The 17,945-nt window shown below is 26.4% G+C and overlaps 1 protein-coding gene and 1 long non-coding RNA gene across 2 annotated transcripts; both read right to left on the bottom strand.

Annotated features, from left to right (window-relative positions):
• Positions 1 to 359: 359 nt before the first annotated feature.
• LOC127244322 (alpha carbonic anhydrase 7-like) lies at positions 360 to 3,640 on the bottom strand. Its single transcript, XM_051264807.1, has 7 exons — positions 3,449 to 3,640; positions 2,754 to 2,971; positions 1,494 to 1,600; positions 1,297 to 1,399; positions 780 to 947; positions 649 to 702; positions 360 to 547 (listed from the first exon to the last, which is right to left on the bottom strand). The coding sequence occupies exons 1-7, from the start codon at positions 3,537 to 3,539 to the stop codon at positions 464 to 466; spliced, it is 825 nt and encodes a 274-aa protein (XP_051120764.1). The 5' UTR covers positions 3,540 to 3,640; the 3' UTR covers positions 360 to 463.
• A 6,319-nt stretch (positions 3,641 to 9,959) lies between these two features.
• LOC127244326 (uncharacterized) lies at positions 9,960 to 11,222 on the bottom strand. Its single transcript, XR_007837149.1, has 3 exons — positions 10,724 to 11,222; positions 10,486 to 10,538; positions 9,960 to 10,272 (listed from the first exon to the last, which is right to left on the bottom strand). It is a non-coding gene; the product is annotated as an uncharacterized LOC127244326 (long non-coding RNA).
• Positions 11,223 to 17,945: the final 6,723 nt, after the last annotated feature.

Genomic DNA, 17,945 nt, shown 5'->3' with positions numbered 1-17,945 from the left:
ATAATAATAATAAATAAATAAATAATATACATATTTTTTTTAAAAAATAATATATTATACATATTTATTATTTTTATATTAGCTAGTTCCCTACGATGATAGATGATATTTCTATTTTTATACATTAATTATTATTGTTTAACATGTTAATTACCATTCACACGTATATATTGAATCATGCTCTCACTGTCCCCCAAAATTATGCTAGTTTATCTTTTGTTAATTCATACATAATTTATTTATATTAAAATATTTTATCCACTTATAATTTTATTAACATTGCTTTAATAAATAATCAACAAAAAATTAATCAATAAATAAAACATTCAAAGAATTATTATATATACCCATGCCATACAACAACAAATATTATGATCTCATTTGTTCGTATTTCTAACCTATAAATAAATGAGACATGGTCTTATTCATACACACTAAAAAACATATAGTTTGCGAATGAATTTTAATTTTCGATATCCCTTGGCCTATAAAGATTCACATGGCGATCATGTATCGATTGAACAGGTCTTGCATTCCTTTCGGATTCCTACAATTTTTAATTACGATCAATAATCAAAATAAATAATAATAAAGAAAAAACTCAAAACATGTGTATATAGACTTAGAAATATAATTAGTGCAACTTACATCATGAACAGCGTCGCGAATCGTAACTACTTGTTCTCTTGTAACTGTTCTTATCTAAAAAAAAAGAAAGAAAACCGATTATTCGAAATGTCGATAATTAACTTAGATTGAATAATAAAAAAAAAAGGTACCTTTTTCACAATCGTCCATATAATATCTTGTGTGCAAGGAGGGGTCGTCAATGATCCAATATACCTATAATACTTGCGACTTCCAAATTTTATGAGTCTTGGATCGATAATTCCAATGGTCTTTTCGACATCACGAGTGTCGGCAATTGCCTTTAAATTGTGTTTCATCTGTATATGGACATCAATATAATTAAAAATCAAATTTAGTCGTTGTTATTATTATTATTATTACTCTTTTCGTTCCACATAATTTATCCTTATTTTCTATTTTCGTCCGTCTCACATAATTTGTCCTTTTATTTTTTGGAAAATTGATTATACACTTTAATTATATTCTAAAATTTAAAATTTAAATTTTTTTTAATCTTAATTAAACTATTTAGTTATCTTAATTTATAATTATTTTTACTAATTATACTTTACCTAAACTATCGTATCTACCGTAACGTCCATCTTATTTTTTTTTAAAGTAATGATAAATCATCAATATTAACAGTTATGAAATTTAAATATTTACCATGGAAAGGAAGGAATCGGGCCGTCCAATTTTATACATGATGCCAATCACAGCCGTTCGATTGTCATTAGTTTGATGGACGAGATGAACTTCCATATCAAACCTGTTAGTATTATAAATAATTAGTCATTAATAAATTTGTCGATTTAAATAAAATAAAATAACAATATATAAATAAAATAAAATAAAATAAGAACCTTCTGCCATTGATGGTGTGTTCAGAAGGTGTGTGCCAATGGCACTGTCTAAGTTGATAAAGGCTTCCATTGATCTCAATATGCCCAGCTCCATTTCCCCATCTTATCTGCAAATTAATTAATTAATTTCTTAATTAGGGTTCTAATTTAATTATGGTCTTATTAATTAATGTATTTATTAGTCCTTAATGGTGGCTAGACTAAATGAAGTTATTTTAATTATTACTTATTAATTAAAGAGCATTGATAATCGTGGTACGTAACTATAGCTATACCAGCAGCCATATATTATATTATATATATATATATATCCCACTTTTAAAATATATTAATTTATATTTTATAGTATATAATAACTATTCTTCCTTCATTAGGTCACCCAACATTTTTTATTAAAATAACTTTGTTTGGGACGTGGCTCGTTTAGGCTAGTTTAAGATTGTAAAAAAATAAAGTTCAATTGTGTGTTTAAATATTTAGACGGATATTTTAATAAAAGTGGCTAATAATAATTATTATTTTTGTATTTTATAATAAAAAATACAAAAAATAATGGGTTTTTTTACTAAAAAAATGGAATTTTTTTTTTATGACAATCCAAAAATAAAAATGAGTATAGATTTAAATATATAAATATATATATATATATTATGACGTGGGAATTTGCATAACTATATATTCTTCAAGTGTATATTGTAAAAAAATATTAAACTTTAAAGTATATTTGATATGATTTAAATACTTTGTTTTTTCAAAAGATTTTTTAGTTTTTTATTTGAAATTATACAATCTCCACAATTTTGTATTAAAATATATATTTATTCTTATAAAATTTTGCATTCAATCAATATTAACGCAAAACATTGAAAAAAAAAAAAAGACTATTGAAAAATTAAAAATATTTTGTTTGTGTTTCATACATAAATTAACATTATTCAATCGATACTATTTTCGATAAAAATATATTATTTTCTCATAAAATATTATTTAAATTGTATAAAACCTCAATTTTAAATAAAAATCAAACAAACCCTAATTTGTTTTTAGAATATTAGAGATAATATCTATTTGATTTGATGATTGTAAAAAAAAAAAACAAAAATCAAAATATAATAAAGATTTACAATGGAAGGATTGTGAAGTTCATATTTAGTTAAAACATTTCAATTTTCACCACCCTTCAAATTAAAAAAAAAAAAAAAAAAAAAAAAAAAAAAAAACCTAATTGATAAGTGTACGTAACTATATTTATAATTTTACCATCATATCATGTCCTCGGTTGATTAGGGTAGCATTTGCCGGCTTGTAAAACCTTTTAAGTCTTCCCAAATGCGACACTATTTGAACCCTCTCGTTGGTCATATCGATCGGCGATTGCATTTTTCCTATATTGCATTTTTTCCATTCTTCGTGGATTTCTCCCCAATGCGCAGGACCGATCTCACTATTTTCATCGTAGCTAAACTCTTTCTCATCCTCTGCATCGATACAACCAAAACACGTAAAAAAAATAAATAAATAAATACTACTTCAGTTCAGCTTTAAAAGTCTCATTTACTTTTTGCGTGTTGGTCTTTGAATATTAATTATTATATCAAAATGTAGTACAAATTAAGAAAAAATTGCAAAAATACTTCAATTAGTGTTTTATAATATTAATAGAAGGACATTCGTACAAAAAATTATACAAATATAAGGATATTTTTAGTATTAAGTACAATGACGCAAAAAATAAATGTGATCCTCAGAGGCGGACGAAATGGAGTATATTACTACCAATAATTCACCAATTATACACACACATATATATGTAGAGTTATGTTATCTTTGAATTTATTTTTCAGGTTCTTAATTTATTATGCGATCCTTAAGCTACTTCTTTGTCACAAAATATGACATCTAAATTTTATTTAAACTAGAATTAAAATACGGACATGAATGTCGAGAGAGCTTACCAACTTCTTGAGCCGAGATTAAGGAAGAAAGAAGGATGGCGAAGAAGAAAGAGTAGTGCAATAGTGTGACAATACGATGAATCTTGTTCATGTTTGATCGATCGATGGATGAAATATTTGTTATACTTGTTATTTAGCAAGAACTACAACCTCGTTTTCTGCTAAATATCAATTGATATGATATGTGAGTTGATAATTGTATGATTGTTGGGAGGGGAGGGAGAAGAGATATATATATATATATATTGATACATACAATATGTGTAATGTGTGAACATGGCTTAAAATATTAATGAAATATGACCTGAATTTGATTGAATACACTTCTTACCATATCGGGTGTGGACCAAATCTTATCACCTCATTCGATATCTTTGAAAATACATCTATAACTTTGCCGATCAAAAAGAAAAAAATAAATAAATAAATAAATTTGTTTGTCTAGGGTTTTATTTATCTATTTATTTATGTTTTTGGTTTCGAATTTGGCTTTCATATATATATATATATATATATCTTAAAAGCTTTATATTTAGTATCTATTTTTTTTTATATTATAGTATTAAAAATTAATTAATTTAATATTTAAAATAATAAGCTAATATTTATTTATATAATGTAAAACAACTATTTTAATTTAAAGTTTCAATTCACAAACCTACAACCAAACATACCCAACTTTTGTATAATGTGTAAAACATTATTCTATCATATATATATATATATATATATATATTTCTCCCCAATTAAAAATGTTGTATCAAATACTTTATTATTATTATTATTATTTTACTTTAAAAGATTCGTAAGCATTTTTTTTTAAAAAAAAAATTAAATATAAACGTAATATTTTCTAAATAAAAAATATATATTAATGTGATAGTACATTATATATATATACACTACTTGAGTTCATTATTTATCTATCTATTTACCGTTTTAATTTGTTCTCAATATTACATTAAAAAAAAAAAAAAAAAATCTAATATTTTAGACAATACTACAAAAATGTCATAAAAAATGAGTTTAAAATTAAAAAGATTTTTATTTTTATTTTTATTTTTCTATTGTACTATTTACTTGTAAAGTATTAATATTTTAAAATCTACATGCAAAAATCAAATAAATAGTTTTATAGTAGATGAAGGAAATAAATGATTTTGCAGAAAAAAAATAAAAATATATTGGTTAATATAATATAAATAAATATTTAATATAATATTTTTTCTAGAATAAATAAACAAATGAAAAGTGGGGTTGGAACATCCAAACGCACAAGCAGACTTTCGTGGCTGCTAAACATAACATATCTGATGTAGGAATAAGGTTAAAAAAATGTTGGGTGTCTTTTTGGATTAAATATTAGCTGAATGATATATATATATATATATTGAATATCATATTTTGAAATTATATACTCCCTCCTCCGTTGTATTTATTTAATTTTTGTACATAAATTTTAGAATATTAACATTTTATGAATAATAATAATAAAATAGAATAATAAAAAAAAAAAAAAAATTGGACCTTTAAACTTGATTTTTTAAGGGCATTATAATATAGCATAATAGGAATATTTTTTATTTAAGTGAGAAATATAATTACTAAGAAAATGAAACAAATACCTTGAAAATGGACGAACAAAATATTAATAACATATAATTTATATTAATAAATACATTATATAAATTGACAGCATGTGACAATAGTTCATAAAATACGCAAAATATACTACTATTGATTTATGCACATATTATTTTTCTATGTGATAAATTATTTTGTTTATGTGTTGATTCGGGCTAATTAGAGCCGTGCTGATTAATCATAATTAACACCCTAACCATCCTCAGTATGTAAGAATTATCCGAAAATTTAGTTGAGTTATCGTAATTTAAAATTTATAAATTAAAATTGAATGGTAGAGTTTGTCTAAAAACACAAACAAACCTATATGATGAATTTTTATGAACTCTAAGAAAAATAATCAACTCTTGTAAAATTAAAACTACCGTTACATTACATCCCATCCAAGTTGGTATTTTAAAAAGATAATATTTCATCTGTCCGCGTCTAACAGTCATATTTACTTTTTGCCGTTATCGTACTTAACATTAAAAATATCTTTATATTTGTATAATTTTTTATACAAATATCGTTCTATTAGTATTATAAGACACTAATGAAAGTATTTTTTTACTATATTTTTGTTATTTGATATAATAATTAATATTCAAGATCAATACGCAAAAAATAAATGAGACTCTTAGTGCCGGAGTAAAACAAAAATGAATAATTTCACATTGCAAATCATTATTTCTTTTCTTTTCTTTTTTTCAATAAAAAAGTGAAACAAAAAATCTATATATATATATATATATATATGTGTGTCACACCTTGCTCCCAAATTATAATAAATTAAAAGGCAGCAAAAAACATTTCAAATTTTTGGAAGCTTCGATCAATAGTTTTGAAAATGTCGAGACATTTGACTGACCATCATATTCATAAAATTAAAGATGAAGACACAAGTCCATAACACATGCAAGTCCTATTTTATTAATTAATCAATTATATATATATAAATTGACTTTCAAAATCGTAGCTTTGAAAAATAAATAAATCATCAGGCTGCTTTACATGGTGGAGTGCTACAAAATTAATTTGATTATCACTGCTTCTATTTCATATATATATATATATATATATATTATTTTTATAAATACTTCATCCGTCCGTCAAATTTATTTATTTATTTTTTTTATAGTTTGTCTATTAAATTTATTATATTACTAATTTTGGCAAAGTCAATAAATCTATATTTAATTATTATCCTCCATTCCAACGCTTATTTACAACAAATATCACTGTATTATATTATCTCTCTTCATTTACTTTATTTTTTAACTAAATTTTTAAAAATATCTCCAACTATCTGTCGTTTTTCTAATAAAATATTTATTTTTATTAATTCCCATAATGTCGGGCCCAAATAAACTAATTTTAATGGACGGAGAAAGTATATATTATAATAAATGGAAACTTCTTGGCAATGAGAGGAAAAGGTTGAAGAAAGTTCTAGACAAAATATATAATAATGAGGGAGTCATTTTAAATTAAATATATATATATATGTATTATTGGAATTAAATAATTATATACTCCCTCCGTTCCTTAACAATTTATCTATTTTTTTATTTTGGTCTGTTCCATAACAAAGTTTTTATTTTCTTTTTTTTAGTAATTGTACTATATATCTAGCATTACAAATACCCTTCAAATTTACAATATATTACACAAATATCATTATCTTTATATCATACAATACTAATAGGGTTAATTTAGTCTTTTTATTTTTATTTTTATTTTATTTTAATATAATACTAATATTTCTAAAATTTCGTGCAAAAAACAAATGAATATATAGGTCCGAGAGCAGAGGGAGTATATTCATTCAAGAAATGCATACATCAGCAATGAAGTGTATTCAATTGATGACATAATTAGATTCGTCACATGATCAAAATTAGGGTCAGACTTGATTTCCTCATTGATTTAATTTCAACTTGAAAGTCATAAGACAAATACATTGAATAGAAAAATAAAATAAATTACTGTGTCATTTTGGAGTCTCATTTTATTTTTTACTTTGAATATGATGTATTGTAAAATTAAATATTGGACTTTTATTGAAAATTACAATTGTTATATAGTAAAATAGCTTAAATAAAATAAAATAAAATAAATAGAGCCCATGATTTTGACCCACTAATTTGTGAATGTGACCAAACTAATTAATGTTTGCAGTGGAATGAAAATTCATGCCCAATGTCAAAAAACAAATTATGATATAAAAATAAATAAATAAATTAAATGGCTACATTAGATAATAGTAGAAAACGTGTGTCACAAGAATTTGTGGCAAAATAAATAAATAAAAATGCAATGATTTGTTGTGGAAGTTATAATGGCATGCATTATAAGATATCAATATTCCAAGTTTCACACACACACACGCACACGATATGAGAAAGCCATTTTAGGAAATATAAATAATTAAAATATTTAATTTAATTAAGACAGTTGTTATTTTTAATTATTATTTTTAAGTGAGCTTTGAAAAATAAACGTAAATATTATTGACATTTTAATTTATCAATATTTTGTGTGTTTGTTTGGGGGATTGGATTTCCAATCCACTGATCATCCCATTTTTTTCCCCGAAAAAACATCAAATCAAACGCTTATTTTTTATATTATACTAAAAATCAATTTTACATTCAAAACATCACATCAACACCTATTTATATCACATCATACAACTACTCAAATTTAAAATTTTTACTATTCAAATCTCAAGTTAAAATCCAAACCCCCGAACAAACACACCCTAAAAATAATTTCTAGTCTGTTTAACTCTAGAGTATTACGGTATTTTAGTAAAAAGGTACAAACATTTTGATTTTGTATTTTGCTAAATTTTCATAAAAATAATTTTTTTTTAAAATATTTGAATATAATAGAGGTAAAAATATTTTTAAACTATCAAAGTTAATAAAAAAAGATATATTGTTACATGTGTGTTTATTTGTGAAATTTTGATTTTGAATAGTAAAATTTTGAATTGAAATAGTTGTTTGGTGTGATATAAATATATATTAATGTAATGTTTTGAATGTAAAATTAATTTTAGTATAATAAAGTAACTAAAAAATGAATATTTGATTTAATATTTTTGAAAAAAAATAAAAAATTAGAATAATAAACTTAGAAATAAAATCCCATAAGTAAATAGAACCATAGTTTTTCAAAAGTCTTTTTTCTTAATTTTAAAATTTTACCATACCCATATAAATTACATTTTTTAATCCAAAGTCCATCTCTACTCCCGACTCCCACATTCGTGTCAATACCACAATAGTCGGCAAAAATAATCATGGCTCAAAAATTCGATCAGGGCACAACATGAAAAATAAATACTTAGGCTTCAAAATTAGACACAAATAATTTTTAGGTTAGACCAACCGGGCAGGGCTGTTCCTGACTTTCGAAAGGCCCGATGCGAAATAAAAATTTAGGATCCTTAAATATATACATATATAATATTTTTTACCTATAATAAAAATATAAATGAAAAAAAAAATATTTTTTTCTAAGTATAAATTTAGTTTCGAAACTTAGCATAAATTTCTTATTTACTTTAAAAATTGCGTAACGCCCCTTGTATTTTAACAAACGCCATATGAAACTCCCACCGTGCAAAAACAAATATAGATAAAAAACACCATCTTCTCATCACCCAAAAAATATAAAAATGAGTTTCATGAGACGTTTTTAAAAGTATAAAAAGCTTATGTAATTTTTAAAGGATACAGAGAATTTACTTTCGAAACTACAAAAGATTTATTGACAATTTTGCCTAATAGAATATAAATTATTAAATAAAATACAACTTTTTTTTAGCATTTTTAGATAAAATATAATAATAGTATTAATATTAATTTTGTCTAAACAATCTTAAAACAAAAATTAGGGACCCCAATTTAGAACTTAACCACGAATCATATTTTTATATTAATACACTAACATCAAATAGTTTGTATATATAAATAATTTATATATAATATAAATAAATAATGGACCTCAATTTAGATTGGGCCCTGGGCGAGCGCCCTTTTCACCCGGGCCAAGGCCGGCCTTGCAACCGAGCTCGAATAAAATTTAATTTAAGTATTTCTTTAATTATATAATTTGTGGCACAAGTATGTACTTTTTCTGACTGGCTTCCCTCCGAGCACTATCGCGACTAACTTCGAGAAGCTGCTAGGTGAATGACACAACATCACTGCCAGTATTCAAAACGATTTCTCTTGATAATGACAATTGCTTATGTGTTGAGATTTGATTTTATATTTTTATTTTTAACCGAATGAATTCTAGAAGTATTTTAGTAATTTAGTGAATTAGGTAAGTATATGCAGAGTTCTTGTGAGACTAATACCTATGACAAACTCTAAATATAATCGTATATTTCCCACTGAAGTTCGTGAGGCTAAATGGGAAACTAATGGAGTTGATAGCCTCACGAACTTCAGTAGGAAATACACGATTATATTTAGAGTTACAAGAACTCTGCACATACTTACCTAATTCACTAAATCACGACGATACTTCTAGAATTCAATCGGTTAAAAATAAAAATATAAAATCAAATCTCAACACATAAGCAATTGCCATTATCAAGAGAAGGCGTTTTGAATATTGCCAGTGATTCTATGTCATTCACCCAACGAATCACAAATTTATCCTTGAATTTCTCCGGCAGCTTCTCGAAGTCAGTCGTGATAGTGCTTGGAGAGAAGGCAGTCAGAACAAGAAAATATCTGCGCCGCAAATTACTGAAATCAGAAATGCAATATAGTCTATACAGTCATATGCGAGGAACAATGTCGAAGAAAATTTCACATTCAGATTCAGGGTTTCTAGCAGAAGATTTGAAAATCTGGATGCACATATTCATCAACATATTCATCAAAGTAAAATTGAAAAACTCCAATCTTTGCATCTCACTTCCACAATGAAACAAAATCCGTTGAATCGTTTATAGCAAGACACATATAGTTGATCAGACCAATATAAAAACCCAACCTTTTGTGAATTTCTAAAGCTCCAAACAATATAAACAGCCAGAACAAGACCAGACCACTAAGAAATGTCATTGCCTGGCCATGATCGAAGCTGCAAATAATCCATATTATATAAAATCTGCACTCATATGGTATCCATTCACACTGGATGTTCCTAAGAAGCAAAATCCAGGAAGAAGTCTGCAGGGAGATTTGTGACACTCAGATCACCAACTTTTTTTTTAAAAGGAAAAAGAACTTCAAAGTAGATAGGCAAGAACAATGACAAGTGGATGCCGAATGTAAAGTAGATTTTTGGTAAATAAAAAAAACACTTAGATTCAATTCAATGTAACCTCCAATTATAATGTAGATATCCAAACAAAGGAATTTAAAGAGGATAAATGTATGTACCACCCTCTCCAGCACTCTCTCCTTCCTGGCTATCATTTACCAAATTAGAAGAACTGCAACAAGACAATATACAATCAATTATGGCCGGCGAAAAAACATAAGTAGTGTAATTAATAAGACATAATGCAGCTATAAAAACAGGACATTGAGCAAGATATGACTAAAACTTTGCTGCTGCAAGAAAATATTAGGATCTGGTAAGAATATACTATATTGAAAACCAATGAATAATAGCAACCTTGTTCTACATCAGATTGTGAAATCCCAACTTTAGAATTTGATTCCTTTTCCAGTGATAAATCTTTTTTAGGATAGCAGCAACAATCATAAGCAAGCAGCCAGAAATCAGTTTCACTGTGCCAAATTACAAACCTTCAAGAATAGAATCAGAGAGACTTAAGAAAATCTCATGACAAGTTTTAAAGGACTGTCCCTCGTTCTCATTTCTCTTGATCAAAACAAGAATCTCAAATACAAGAAATAAATTGCTCTAAAATCTTACAAACCAGAGCCAGATACATTAGAATCTTATCTGGCTCAATTCCTATACCCAACAAATTTCTTTAAAAAAAATATATACTCATTTCTTCCGTATTTAATTTGAAGAGAGCGGATCCGCTTTGAGAGGAAAAATGAATCAATGAATAAATCTTGGACAACTGTGGAGTGCCTCGGCCAGTTGATCAGATGTGGATGTCGACGAGGAGGGTTTTCCTGCTACTCTTTCCTATACTAATTTCTTTTCAAGATCGATTGTAATGGAGTTATAAGGAGAGATAGCCTCATTAATTTCCTTGTGCGGAGCAAGTTGTCATCGCTATTCATCTATTCTTACCGTTCTCAAATGTTTTTAAAGTTTTTTTTATTATTTGATTCGAAAGAAAAAATATATTTGATGTAATGCTTTTTTAAAAAAGAATAGTAATAAATGAGTGAAAGACTGAATGTGTTTGTTAAATAGGCTGAATGAATAGTATAAATTCAATCCAATTTCCCAAACAAACACACCCCTTTTAACTCTGAGTATTGGCCAAATAAAACTAACTCAGTTTTCTTCTTTTTATCCTCACTATAAGATTTTTCAAAGCCACACTTTTTGTTTTAATAGTAGAAATAAAATAATAATAATAATAATAATAATAATAATAACTTTTGTCAATAATTTTTATATAGTTGATATTTTTGGTCAATTTTAGTCTATTATTATTTTTTTTTTATTATTTTCTATCAATTTTGATTTTATTAACATTAGATTTAATTATTTTTGGCTTAGCCCGGTATAAATTTGTTCATTTTGTACTGAACAATTACTTATAAATATTAGTATTTTAAAAAATGTAATTTATACGTAATATTAATATCATATATGTATAATATAATATATTTTGTCCATTTACAAACAAAATTAACAATTCAAACACAAAATTTGTATCACATATAAAAAAACACATACATTAAAAAAAATATTTATATTTTTTATTTTTAAAAAATATAAGTTATGAATTAAATTTAATTAGTAAATTTATTGAAACTTTAATATATTATATATTGATTAATTATTATGATTATTATTATATATTAAAATATTAAAATTTTATATTTTATATTTTAAAATAATTATAAAAATATTTTAGTTGAATGATAAATATATATCTTAAATAGTTTTAATGGTACGATGAACATAGTTGTATTAAATGCGACTATGTCCAATGCGATTGTCATTGACTATATGTAAAATTTTAGTCTAATTTTAATCGTTCAATACAATTATGTTCAAAATAATAAAGTATTCAATCTCGATATAAAATAATAATAATAATAATAATAATAATATAATAATAATAATAATAATAACAAAGTATTCAATCTATATCATCCTTTACAACATGAAAATTAATTAAGTTTAATTTTAATATTAACAAAATTGATCATAATTTTTTAATAAGATCATAATTAATTATTGTAATTTATAATTAATTCTTTTAGTATATTTTGTTCAATTTTAAGGTTTTGTTTTAGAAAACAGAACTATATCAAATATTTAACTCTATTTACTAATACAGTTTTACAAAAAGGGAAAAATTAAATAAATAGATATTTTACTTTACATGTTAGAAGAGAAGAAAGAAGAAGAGTTCTCCATATTTTGCATTTCTTAAAAGAGATTTTAGTATTTAATAGATTCGTAGGTTAATTAAAAGAGAAACCAAATATTGTAGACAATATTTATTTATGAAAAATTTTATCTAAGTTATGGAGAAAAATATCTTCCAATCGGGAGGCCATCTAGAGGGCTGGTAAAAATTAATTCAATATGATAATTTGACCTGAATCTGATCCGAAATAATTAGATTTGAGTTGAGATTTTGTAATTAATGAATAATTTGGTCAAACCTGTTTAACCCATTTAATTAAATGGGTCATATTTAGATCTAAATTTTCAACTTGAAAATAACTCGTCTAACCTGTTTAATTAATATTATTATAAATTTCCATATATTGTTTAAATTTTACTAATCAGACACAAATATTCATGGCCAAATTTATAAAAATAATAAAATAATATAATTTTATTTAAAAATTCTACAAAATTAATGTTAAACAAAGGAAAGGCTTTGATTTTTTTTTTTTTTTTCAGTAGATTGAAAAAAAAAGTTGTTTGTGTTGTGTACTATTATGTAGTTTTTGTTAATTCCAATATTGAATATCGATTTCATGAATAAATAGTTTTTGCTCTATAATATATATATTATGCATTTGAAAATTTTGTTAGTAAAAATTATACTTTTAAATTAAAATTTAAAAATTTTAAACTTAAATAGATTATAAATGTCCGGCTGACCCTATTAATAAAAGATCATGTTAAAGTTGCTAATATCAACCCATTTAATTAAATGAGTTAGGTTCAGACCAAAGATTTTTTAACTCATTTATAGCTAAACTAAATCTGAATCTGACTCTGATTCGTTTGTCAACCATAGCCATCTATAATGTTCTCACTGTTTACTTTTCGCATGGATTCTACTTTCGTGGTTTCTCATTTTACTCTTGTGTGCAAACATTGTCAATGTCGGGGAGAATAATTGCGTCGCACGGCGTCGTCACGTGCCCAAAATAGGTGGTTGTTGGAGTTTGCCGTGTACAAACTATATCTCATATTTTCAAGTCGTCGTCTTTTCGGTTTCAAATTCAGACGCACGGAGGAAGGGTGACTTATCCAGCGGCATTCAGCTTAGGTATTGCGAGCTTTTGACGCCATTGCTTCTTGCGAAAAAACATAACCTAAGTCTTGTTTAATCCTTCAAAATAATTTGACAAAAATGCAATTTGAATTAATGAATTTGTGCTTGTATCCTAATTGAAATTTCGACCTCTCTCTATTTGAGAAGTTGAAGCCGATTCCTATTCATTCATTATTATGCAAATAATTTTAAAACGAGTACAAATAAAATTAATCTATCTATTAGCTATTGCAATTACAATATAAATAAATACAGATTAATAATACAACAAATATTTGTTCTTTTTAAAATATCACATAACACTTTTAACTCAATTAATTTAAATATGTTGAAGATTTTGATTTTCGGCATGAGACTTTAGGTAAACAGTATTAAGTAGAATAAATTGAAATTTAAGTGATGTGATGAGAGAAGTATGTATTTATTTTTTTATTTGAATGGTGTAATTGGATAAAATAGTAGTTAATTATTTCCTAATTTAAAAATATTGCATGATATGTGGTACAAATCAAAATAATATATATATGTGTGTGTTGAAAAGTACGTGGAAAGCAGAAAATGTTTTTCTTTAGTCATTACAAATCAAAACCTTTAAACAAAAACAATTTCAAAATTTTTATTTCAAAAATTTCAAAAATCCAAACTGTGGATGGACAATTACGCGTGAGACCGCACCTTAGTTCAACAAAACCTGTAGTTGTTAGATTATGTAAATAACTCTTTCACCTAAAATCTTAAGGTCTCGAGGTCGAATTCCACTGTCCCCCATTTTTCGTCATCCACGGACAAGTTTAGTTTGGTGGCGTTTATCCCTCTTGCCATGAGAGGTGGTTGACTCTCATTTGTAGATAAATACATAAATGATTTATATCTCTAACAACCTAAGTTTTTAGGTGAGAAGGTCATTTACATCATCTAACATAGTATTAGAGCATGTTACCCTGTTACATAAAATATGCTTTGATACCATGTTAGATTATATAAATGACTGACCCACTTAAAAATTTAAATTGTTAAGGATACACATCATTTATTTATTTATCTATAAATGGAAGTCAACTAACACACCCCCATAGACGATGACAAATAAGGAACAGTGAGACTCGAATTCGAGACCTAAGGCTCTAATACCATATTAGATTATGTAAATGACCGTCTCATTGAACTTTTAGGTAAGACGGTCATTTAGATCATCTAACAACAGTTTGTACAATAGGTCCTCATTCTTTAATCCTGCAACTATTAGCATTCGCCTCTCTTCCCAACTTATGACTTTCCATTCTCCCATTTTGGTTTCCGCCGTTGAATGATTCATCCATCATTTGACCACCACCCAATAGGAATATTTGTATTGATGAATTTGATTTATATAATGTTGTGATGCAAGGATTGGAGTTTTAGAAATTCACAAAAGTTTCGGTTTTATATTGGTTTGATCATCTATATGTGTCTTTCTATAAACGATTCAACAGATTTTGTTTTTTAGTGTGGAAGTAAGAGGGAGATGCAAAAATTGGAGTTTTTTCAATTTTACTTTGATGACTGCCAAATTTTATGTGCATTCAAATTTCCAAATCTTTTGCTGGAAACCCTGAATGTGAAACTTTCTTCGACGTTGTTCCTCACATATGACTGTTGGACTATATCTCATTTCTGATTTCAGTAATTTGTGGTACAAGTTATGTTCTTGATCTGACTGGCTTCCATTCGAGCACTAGCACCACTGACTTCGAGAAGCTGCTGGAAAAATAAATTTGTGATTCGTTGGGTGAATGACACAACATCGATGACAATATTCAAAACGTCTTCCCTTGGTAATGCCAATTGCTTATGTGTTGAGATTTGTTTTTATATTTTTACTTTTAATGAATTGAATTCTAGAAGCATCATCGTGATTTGGTGAATTAGGCAAGTATGTGCAGAGTTCTTGTGAGACTGATACCTACTACAAACTCTAATCATAATCCTCTGTTTCCTACTATAGCTCGTGAGGCTATCAACTCCATTAGTTGCCCATTTAGTGTTCGTGGGCTTAGTGAGTGCGATGATTTGTTGTTCCGTTTCATTCCACCGAAAGATTTGGAGCCACCGCGGAAAAGGCCGCCGACCGAGCAATAACAGCTCGAAGGATGATTGCACATGCTATAGACGACGGTTGGGGGGTTGACGATGACAAAGCGTCGCATTGACCAAGTATCATTTGTTGCGGCATATAAATCTTTGATTCGTAAATTTGTGAGTAAATAGTTAAATCCTTGTAGATCAAGCAGTGAGATATCCTGCTTGAGGGTTGGGTCCCAGGTTTGCCTCATCAATTCGCCTCACTGGACGTTTCAAAATAGTTAAGGTAATCAAATTTATTAAGTTAATTATAGTAAGTTACGATATTATTTTATTATTTGACGTATTATTAATAATTTAAAAATAAAAAGTAATATATATAATTTAAAAAATATATAAAATATACCTTTAAATAATTCAAACAATATGCTTCAATAAAATATATTATAGGATATGAAAATGGTTTCGTAAAAAATAAAATTTTATATAATACAAATAAAGAAAATTTTATTAATAAATGAATTTTTTTAAATGTATATAAAGTATTGTTTATTGAAAAGAGATTGAAATAGATCATTTTAACTGAATTTGATTTGGTCTCATACGATGTAATATTTAAAAAAATAAAAAAAAAATTGAAATCATAATATCAATTCGAAACGAAATGGTAACCAAACGCACTCTAAATTCTCTCTCTGTCCGGCACAAATATACTATTTTGCTTCTTACATGTGGATTTTATATATTAGTATTTTTATAGGTAATAGTAATAAAAAGATAATTTTGTTCTTAAACTTATTTATCTTTTAGTTGTATTATTTGTAATTTTATTTAAAATGTCTGAGTATTTTTTATTAAAATAAAAGTATGACTGTAGATTAAAACTTGTAGAAAATTTTAAAGATGAAAATTTGTAGTAAATAATTAAAATTTTAAATTAAAGTAAATGCGATTAATTTGATTGCAGAAATTAATATTTATTAAATAAGTATGTAGTTCATATTTGCTCTTTTAGACTTTTCAGTTTTTAAATTAATAATGAATAATTAATAAAAATTGAATAAATAATAGTATATAATTCATTAAACATAAAAACATATTAGTAGCAATATAAATTATTTATATAAATATATAAAATTTAACAAATAGCAATTTACATTATTTTCTAATATATCTAGTAATATTATTTATTAGTATTTACATATTGTCTCTTCCTATAACATTAATAAAGGTAAAAAAATTTTCTCTCAAAATAATTATTGCCGTTTATTATTGTATCCGTCTAGGGGCGATGAGCATTGGTTGGTTCAAATCGAAAAAATTAAAAAGGATTTTCAATTTGGACTGTTTGGTTTGTACTGTTCGGTTAATTGGTTCGATTCGGTCCAAAATCGAATTTATAAATTTCTGTTTCGATTCGATTATGGTTTTCAATTTTTAATTTTGGTTAACCGAAATTCAGCGACAGGAATGTTGCACGACGGGCCGCACGATGGCGCCCGAGCCGGGGGAGGGCATGCGCCGTGCAGCGAGAATGATGCCCCTCCGGGCGTCGGGCTGGCGCACCACGAGGCGTTGCCGGCTTCCGGCTCGGGGGCCGACGGGCGGTCGGTTGGGGGCGCGGCCGATGCGGGCGTGCTGGATCGCCTCCCATTCGGCGACGTAATTTTGAGTATTTGTATTTGATTATATATGTAAAATATATATTAATAAATAAAAGTTCTGTTTCTTTGGTTTTAAACCATCGGTTCAGTTTGTTTGGTTTTAAAAAATTTTGGTTCAATTTCAATTTGAAATTTTATAAATCAAAATCGATCAAAATTGAAAGTTCGGTTCGGTTTGACCGAATCGACCGAATGCACACTCCTATATCCGTCAACCTATTTTAATTTTGGTATCGGTGTCTAAAATAAATCAATATTAAAAAAAAATAGAGTAAAAAAGAACTAGTCAAAAATCAAAATCGAAATACTTTCTATCAAAATAACTTACCAAAATCTGTTTAACAAAACGATTCAATATTGTTAGAGTACAATAAATAAGACCCACTCGCAGAACCAACTCCTTTAAAGAACATGAATAATTTCATTCTATGCTCAATTTGTAATATTACCCCCGTCCCAAAACTATAGTCTCGGTTATATTTGGCACAGAATT

Source organism: Andrographis paniculata, unplaced genomic scaffold (genome assembly GCF_009805555.1).
Source record: "Andrographis paniculata isolate CXL003 unplaced genomic scaffold, ASM980555v1 Contig9END, whole genome shotgun sequence".
Taxonomy (NCBI): domain Eukaryota; kingdom Viridiplantae; phylum Streptophyta; class Magnoliopsida; order Lamiales; family Acanthaceae; genus Andrographis; species Andrographis paniculata.
The sequence above is the reverse complement of the archived record's forward strand: the minus strand, read 5'-3'. Positions and strand labels throughout refer to the sequence as shown.

Excerpts from the sequence above, each read along its gene's own strand:
- LOC127244322 (XM_051264807.1), bottom strand. The coding sequence starts at position 3,539 with ATGAACAAGATTCATCGTATTGTCACACTATTGCACTACTCTTTCTTC. Across the intron at positions 1,601-2,753 it reads ACCGAGGACATGATATGATG|ATAAGATGGGGAAATGGAGC; the intron begins GTAAAATTATAA and ends ATTAATTTGCAG. Across the intron at positions 703-779 it reads TATGGACGATTGTGAAAAAG|ATAAGAACAGTTACAAGAGA; the intron begins GTACCTTTTTTT and ends CTTTTTTTTTAG.